This window comes from Eucyclogobius newberryi, unplaced genomic scaffold (genome assembly GCF_026437365.1).
Source record: "Eucyclogobius newberryi isolate DKJ021-1_F unplaced genomic scaffold, fEucNew1.0.hap1 SCAF_4, whole genome shotgun sequence".
In the NCBI taxonomy this organism is placed as follows: Eukaryota; Metazoa; Chordata; class Actinopteri; order Gobiiformes; family Gobiidae; genus Eucyclogobius; species Eucyclogobius newberryi.
The window spans coordinates 9,669,428-9,677,566 of record NW_027316056.1 but is presented as its reverse complement, the minus strand read 5'-3'; the positions used below and the strand labels follow the sequence as shown (position 1 = coordinate 9,677,566).

Below are 8,139 nucleotides of genomic sequence, written 5' to 3'. Positions count from 1 at the left end.
GCTTCCCATTTCACGCTGCAACTTTCCTAATTAACATATTATACATTAAACATACATGTGTTCTGTTTGGATACAGGAGAGGGCGCCAGAGAGCTAAAGTTCTGTGTAATAATCCACTCACTCCTCCAGGTCCGCAGCAAAAGATTTAAATCTGTCAACTGGAGAAACTTATATGAGCTGAACTTTAATCCAGTTCAATTTTCTTTTGTGAGTCCTCAATACAATAATTACAGATTCCACATCACTGATTGTGAATAAGCTTTTCTCCACTTATCCTCAGTCACTGCCTCTATAAATCTCCTCTTTTGTCTTCTTCTTCTCTTGTTTCCTGCAGCTCTAAACTCCGCTTTCTTCAACACATTTATTCACTCTCCCTCGTCTGTACAAATAAATGCAATTAAATGAATGATAATCGTTATTGAATTTGCCTTGCACAGGAGAGAACATAAAAGATGGTATGCTATAGCGGCCACAGTATATAGTATCCAACATATAGTATTGAGCATATAGTATCCAACATATAGTATTCAGTATATAGTATTCAGTATATACTATTCAGTATATAGTATCCAACATATAGTATTAAGCATATAGTATTAAGCATATAGTATACAACATATAGTATTCAGTATATAGTATTCAGTATATAGTATCCAACATATAGTATTCAGTATATAATATTCAGTATATAGTATCCAACATATAGTATTGAGCATATAGTATTCAGTATATAGTATCCAACATATAGTATTCAGTATATAGTATTCTGTATATACTATTCAGTATATAGTATCCAACATATAGTATTAAGCATATAGTATTAAGCATATAGTATTCAACATATAGTATTCAGTATATAGTATTCAGTATATAGTATCCAACATATAGTATTCAGTATATAATATTCAGTATATAGTATTCAACATATAGTATTCAACATATAGTATTCAGTATATAGTATTCAGTATATAGTATCCAACATATAGTATTAAGCATATAGTATCCAACATATAGTATTAAGCATATAGTATTAAGCATATAGTATTCAGTATATAGTATTCAACATATAGTATTAAGCATATAGTATCCAACATATAGTATTATATAGTATTAAGCATATAGTATTCAGTATATAATATTCAGTATATAGTATCCAACATAGTATTAAGCATATAGTATCCAACATATAGTATTAAGCATATAGTATTCAGTATATAGTATCCAACATATAGTATTCAGTATATAGTATTCAGAATATAATATTCAGTATATAGTATTGAGTATATAGTATCCAACATATAGTATTCAGCATATAGTATTCAGTTGTTTTGCAGAGATGGGATACTTTCAGTTAAGTTTTAATAATAAAACATCTCAATATTGTGCTATCAACATTAAAAGTATGCAATTATCTTTCAAAAACAAAACAACAATAACATCCATTTCAATTTGAACACTTTATCTCAAAAACGGCAACATCCACCATTTAAAACTAACTCTATGCAGTCCATTTTGAACAACCATTTCACTTTAAAATAATGTGGGCTCCTTAATGAGTGTTTAATCCAGTAAACACTCTAAAGACTCTGACTTCTGCTGCTGTCCTAAGCCTATTACACCGGTCTTTAAAGGAAGCAGGTCTGAGAAGAACAGGACTGGAGCTCTTTGCACATATTATATTATGTCCATCATCTGTGCGTAAAGAGCGCGTGGACCATCTGCGCGGACACAAATCACGCACCAAAACATTGACAAACTGGACCATTCTGAGTTCAAACCATGTCGCCTCGGGACGCGGGCGGCAGAGTCAAACCGAGATGCGTGTCGGAGCCGGTCCTCGGTCCGGAGTTGGTCCCGTCGCGGCTGCAGAAGGCGCGGGAGTTCTCGGCGCACGCGCTCCGCCGCCTCTCCGGTGCCGCGGCGGCGGAGCGCAAACTGAGCTGCGTGATCGTGGGAGACGGGGCCGTGGGCAAGACCAGCCTCGTCGTGAGCTACACCACCAACGGGTATCCGACCGAGTACGTGCCCACCGCGTTCGACAACTTCACGGGTGAGTTGTTACAGACATATTTCCCTTGAACTTATTTTGTTTTTAATTATTATCATAAATAGATCACCATTCTTCATTTTCTTGGAGACAAAATTAAGATCCCAACATGTATCAGTCGGATTTTTGATTTTTCGAACAGTCACAACAAAGTAGAGGATAAGATAAGAAGATAAGATAAGATATTCCTTTATTGTCCACACATGGGGAAATTTCGGTGTTACAACGCAGTAGATAGAATAAATAAATAAAATAAAAAGATAAGATAAAAATAAAATAATAATAAAATAAAATAAAATAAAAATAGCTAGCATAAGACTAAATATACTAATAATAATGGTAAGTAAGTAAACAAAACACTCTTATCACACTCTATATCAGTTGTATGCACATGAATATGGCCTTAATTGCTTGTGAGTACGACAGTAATTGCACATGAATATGAGGGTATTGCACATGTGGGAGGGGATAGGGGGTAGGTAAAAAGAGGAATTGACTAAGCACGCAAGCCTTAGTTGCAGGACAATAAAGGGTTAGACAAACAAGTAGGAATCAACCAAAATACTACTTTGAGTAAATGAATGATGATGAAACACTGTTGTGACAAGGTTAAAGGCTCATTGGAATCTGCATTTGTCTGCGCATCCTAAATGTTTCTGGGGCAAACTGTGGAGTGAGGTTCATCACGGGGGCCCATACCATTATTTTAGATTGACTTTGATCGTTATTAAACTATAGAGAACACTTTTCATGAATTAGTGATGAGTCCAGATGTAAAGAAAGATGCTGGTCGACATCAGGCACAAACTCTGAGTCCTGAAAAGTCTGCAGTTTCAGAAGTGCTTGATCTAAGGGTGGGATTTTCTTTGTTTGAAATATGTGAAATATGTCTATATTTAGATTCAGTTTTGGATCGTGCCATCGACCTGCCCAGGGTCGACAGGTGGAAGTTGCATCTTTTGCTGTGAATGTGTACAAATCCAAACTAAACTGCTAATAATGTCAATACATTATTTTACAATGATGACTTATATCTTTATTTATTATTATTTTACAGTAGCTTAAGGTATCGAAGACGTGTATCCATGTTATTGAGAGAAGAAGGTTTGAACCGCATGACTTCTACCTTTAATTATAAAACACAACAGTGAATATTAACAGCTAATGGATCTTTTTTCTAGTTATCGTGGCGGTGGATGGACAACCTGTGCGTCTGCAGCTCTGTGACACAGCAGGACAGGTAAAACACCAGCACAGTAACATGAACGTTAAAAGAATGAAACCTTGACTACATATGTAATCCTCTTTGGTGTCTTTGTCTTTGCTGATGCAGAAGTGGGGACTCGTAGATGGCGCCATAAATGTAAGTACATTTCTATCTTGTATAATGTTGTATATGTATTGCTCACTGTAAGTTTTTTGTGTTTTTATTGTTTTATTCTGTCTTTTTGTGAAGCACTTTGTGACTTCTGTCTGTGAAAGGTGCTATAGAAATAAAATGTACTTACTTAGGGATCATCTCAAAATGGGTTGAAGCTGAAAAGACGGCGGGTGCGTACGGGAAGCACGGCGGGTGCGTACGGTGAGCACGGCGGGTGCGTGCGCGGAGTACGGTGGGTGCGTGCGCAGAGTACGGCGGGTGCATGCGGGGGAGCACGGCGGGTGCATGCGAGGGAGCACCGCGCACCGTGGCCAGTGCGGGGAGCGCCAATGCGGCTGGTGCAGAAAAGTTGGAAAAGCTTTTTTGCCGCAAATGATCAAGAGATTTGGCTCTAGTAACGTGCCTACGCACTGACCGGAAGAAGGAAACAAAACAAACCCGCATGAGGTTTCGGCCAATCACAGAAGACGTGAGATTCTCACATGTTCTGCTTCTGTCATTCTGACATCACGTCTAAGGTCTAAACACAGGCAATTGACAATTACAGGTTTTGACAAGAAACATTAGTTTCTCACTCTCTCATCCTCTTGAGACTATCTCAATGTGGTCATCTCACAGTTTGGGTTGAATGGGATGTGCCGTGGGGCCCCTAGGGCCCGTGGACCATGTGGATTGAGTAAACAAACATGCGCGACAGGTGACATAACACATTATTTGGTGAGTTCATAACTTCTACATATAAACATACCAAAGGATGTTCAGGGATGTTCACTAGGGGTGAGCAGGGTCTATCAAGCTACTATCATTTTATCAACGCATAAAATTTTATGTGAAGCCAGTCTGTTTTTTTTTCTTTTGAGGGGGGGAGGGGGTCCAGAGAGAGACAAAAAAAAAGTCGTCTTTTAAGCTTCAACCTATTTTGAGAAGATCCCTTACCTGTTCAGTTCAGCCTATAAAACTAGTACAAATGATGGGACAGATTAGATACAAAGATAAGAGATGTTTGGTTAGAATGAGTACACTGGAAACATTTTCTTTGCTTATATGTTGTGCAGTTTTTCTACCTCACGAACAAAATGTAGAAAAAGCTTCAGTTGTAGTCATCTGGACTCAGTTAGAAAAATTAGACGTTTCGACTCTCATCCAAGAGTCATTGTCAATAACAGAATTTAGGTCGAGAACTCCGATATTTGTACTATTCTGTGGTAAGTCCAGCCCCATTGGGCAGAGCCCAATGGGCCCGAAACTTACCCTCTTTGTATCTACCGAGCCTATTCAGTCCTTTAATGGGCTATTAGTATCCTCTTTGTCTTTGTGAGACCCTGGCTCAGCCACCCTGAGTACCTGATACGCATATAATTGTCCTGGCCCTTTACCTCTCCAGGGGTTCAATATTCCATTATAAATAACAGGAAGGTTGAATCTTAGCCCTCCATTTCTGTTTAAAGAAGGTCTTTCTTTTTTAACAAAAATAGCTTCCTTGACTCCTCTTTCAAACCATCTTTTCTCCCTGCTTAAAACCTTCACCTCACCGTCTTCAAACGAGTGATTAGAGGCTTCAAGATGAAGATGCACGGCACTCTGAGGTCCTGAACTAGTATTTCTTCTGTGCTGATAGAGGATAATGGAATACTCCTGGATGAATGAGGGATTACACCGACATACCTCACGAACAAAAGCAAGAATAAGACAGCTCTAAATAGTGTGACAAAGCTGCAGATATTTTAATGACCTCTAAATTAGAATAAAGCCAACTCTCAGAGCAGCTAACTGAGTAAAGTCTCTGGATTGAGTGTCATGAGGCTTTAAACGGGACAAAATACATGTAAAACTCTTCCACAAAAGTAACTTTGAGTCTTTGTTAGAAATGCAGAGGAGTAGAACATATTTGTCTTTCAAATGTAAAGTACAGATCCTCAAAAACATTTCTTAAAGTACAGTACTTAATAGATTTAATTAGTTGATGACAAATTCTGGAAGCCTGTATTGAGGAGAGTATTATCTTGGGGTTGGTGTCCAGGTTAATTGAATAAACACTGAGCAAGGATTATTGTCCTCTACTGGTTCGGGCATTTTAACTGTTGACAAAGCAATACATTTGATCATTTGGACGAGATGTTTACCTATCTATCCAAAGTTCCTACTTATGGTTGTCGTTGTGTCCTTGAGAAAGGTATTAAAGCGTCCCCACTGTCTGTGCCAATGTTTTTAGGCAGATGTAGTTTTTCCATGTAGTTGAGCACAATTAGTTTAGCTTTAGTACGGATATAAAAGCTCTTTGGGTCAAAATGAGACCTTTGTTTACAGTCTGCATTTAAGTATTCTCCGAAAACCATGACGTGCGCTGTTAGCATGCTAATGTCTGACAGTTGTGGACAGTAAAAACTCATCGCGGTGAATAATTAGGATGCTCGGAAGTACACGAGGAAGTGAGGAATAACTTATAACAGTTTAAATCTGCTAGTTCGCCTTTTCAGGTTTTTTAAGACAGTAAAAAGCTCAGTTACGGAGAATCCCTGACAATTTTAGTGCGACGATTTAATATATAAAACACCCTTTCTCTCTCCTTCAGGAAGAACTGGAGCGCCTTCGTCCTCTGTGCTACCGCAACGCCGACGTCTTCCTCCTGTGCTACAGTGTGGTCCGGCCCTGCTCCTTCCAGAACCTGACTCAGCGCTGGCTCCCCGACATCCGGCTGCACTGCCCCGGCGCGCCTCTGGTCCTAGTGGGCACTCAAGTCGACCTCCGCGAAGACGTCCAGGTCCTGATCCAGCTCGCCCAGAACCGGCAGCGTCCGGTGGGCAGCGACGAGGGCCGGCGCCTGGCCCAGGAGCTCGGGGCCGCGGGGTTCTGCGAATGCTCCGCCCTGACGCAGAAGGACCTCAAGGACACGTTCGACACGGCTATCCTGGTCAGTCTGCAGGAGGCGGTGGGCGGCAAGGGAGACAAGGAAGAAGAGGAGCAGGCTGCGACGAGGACGGAGACGCTCAAACTGACTCTGAGCAGGAAGACTCCGGAGAAGGTGAAGAGCTTGAGCGAGGCGTGGTGGAAGAAGATCACCTGCCTGATGGGGGAGCACAGCTGTGAGCTCTTATGAACAGACTGGACCGAAGTATGGCCTCATTTGGATCAGGTCATCCAGGGCAGTGTTTCTCAAACTGTGGTGGGGGCTCCTTCAAGTAGTACGCGGATTCTTCTACAGTTCAAATATCAAGATAATTTGGCTCCACAATGTTTTCCTCTTTTGGGTTTGTCCTCGTTTAGAACAAGTAAAGCAATCGTGTAAGTCCCATAGTTTAGACCTGGAATAGTCTCAGTGGTACTCGGAGAGTCAAATATTTTCTTAGGTAGTACTTGGTGTGAAAAGCCACTGATATATTTACTGCAAAATTTGAAATATTCTTCTACATAATTAGAGGTGGGTAGTACTCGGTTATAGTTACTTGAGTAACTTTTTGTGCCAATTAAATTAAGTTGTAAATATTAACGGGCCCTAGATAGACCCCTGAGGAACCTCAAGTTCCACCAACAGTTATTATAAATTAATCCTTTTCAATCTAAAACAAGTCTGTGTAGATTTCTGAGCTAAATCCTGCCCAGAAATAGGCAGATATGGAACATTTACATTTTTTTGTGTCTATCCTTTCAAAATATCAGTTTTTTTAAATGGGTTCCCCTTTCAATTACATTACGCTCAAACAATAAGTCAGATGTTCCAGACAGTTACTCTTATTTGAGTAATTTCTTTCTACTTTGTACTTTTACTTGAGTACGATGTTTGACTTCTGATCATAACCTAAAAAAACTAAACTGTGATGTGATACAGGCCACATTAATGTTTACAATCCTTATTAAAGGCGAGGTGGATCAGTCAAGCCTACATTAACTGTTAAACATTACACGTTTTGAACTCAGTCACTTTATTGTCGTCTTGTCTGTGGCCCTCTGAAAAAACATTTGGACACTCACTGATTATTATGGTTTTCAATATTCTGGTCATATGATTTTACTGTTTATCTGATTTTTGTGATTATCAGATTCTTATGTAAATGTAAATGTACCAAGTGATCAGCTGCTGTTTGTTGGGAAAATGTAAAAAAGATGATTTATAGCCTACAACATTTGTCTATGTCGCACAAACAAGTCGAACAAGACGACTAAGGCAGTTTATGGTTTATGGCTGTAAAATTATGTCATGGGCCAGCAATATGTATATTTTAAGTTGAAATGTATAGAATCATTTTACATTCATGGACTAAATTCAGAAGCAGAGCACTTCTGCGTGTGTCATTTTGTAATACAGTCTTGTACTTGAACACTCTCTCCTGTGTCTGACAGGCTGTTAATGGGATGAGCTCAAGACTCACGTGAGAAGATTAAAAACATACGGAGCTGCACCTGCCTGTGACACACACTGAGGGAGGGCATCCGGCTTAAGTACAGAGGGACAGTGACTATTGTGCGTCATTTACACCTGAGCATTCCCTTAAAGGCGCGCTACTTCGGTGAAGGGTCCAAACGCATTCAGACCGGCTGTCACTTGGCGTCACCTGTTTGTCTCCCTGGAAACGGATACATTTAATGCCATTCCGTGGAACACTCCAAGCAGAGTAATAACATCTCTATGGAAACAAACAGATGGGAGACACAATAGTTAAATATAGTGCACCTGTAGTGGCCCATCATGACAACAGTCAGGAAAATACTGTGA

The 8,139-nt window shown here is 39.9% G+C and overlaps 1 protein-coding gene across 1 annotated transcript; it reads left to right on the top strand.

The window, feature by feature from the left end:
• The first annotated feature begins 1,710 nt into the window (after positions 1-1,710).
• Positions 1,711-6,624, top strand: LOC140377914 (cell division control protein 42 homolog). The gene is made up of 4 exons (XM_072463528.1): positions 1,711-2,050; positions 3,229-3,287; positions 3,381-3,410; positions 6,001-6,624. Exons 1-4 carry the CDS (start codon positions 1,780-1,782, stop codon positions 6,523-6,525), a joined length of 885 nt encoding a protein of 294 aa, XP_072319629.1. The 5' UTR covers positions 1,711-1,779; the 3' UTR covers positions 6,526-6,624.
• The last annotated feature ends 1,515 nt before the right edge of the window (positions 6,625-8,139 follow it).

Excerpts from the sequence above, each read along its gene's own strand:
- LOC140377914 (XM_072463528.1), top strand. The coding sequence starts at position 1,780 with ATGTCGCCTCGGGACGCGGGCGGCAGAGTCAAACCGAGATGCGTGTCG. Across the intron at positions 2,051-3,228 it reads CGCGTTCGACAACTTCACGG|TTATCGTGGCGGTGGATGGA; the intron begins GTGAGTTGTTAC and ends TCTTTTTTCTAG. Across the intron at positions 3,288-3,380 it reads TCTGTGACACAGCAGGACAG|AAGTGGGGACTCGTAGATGG; the intron begins GTAAAACACCAG and ends TTGCTGATGCAG.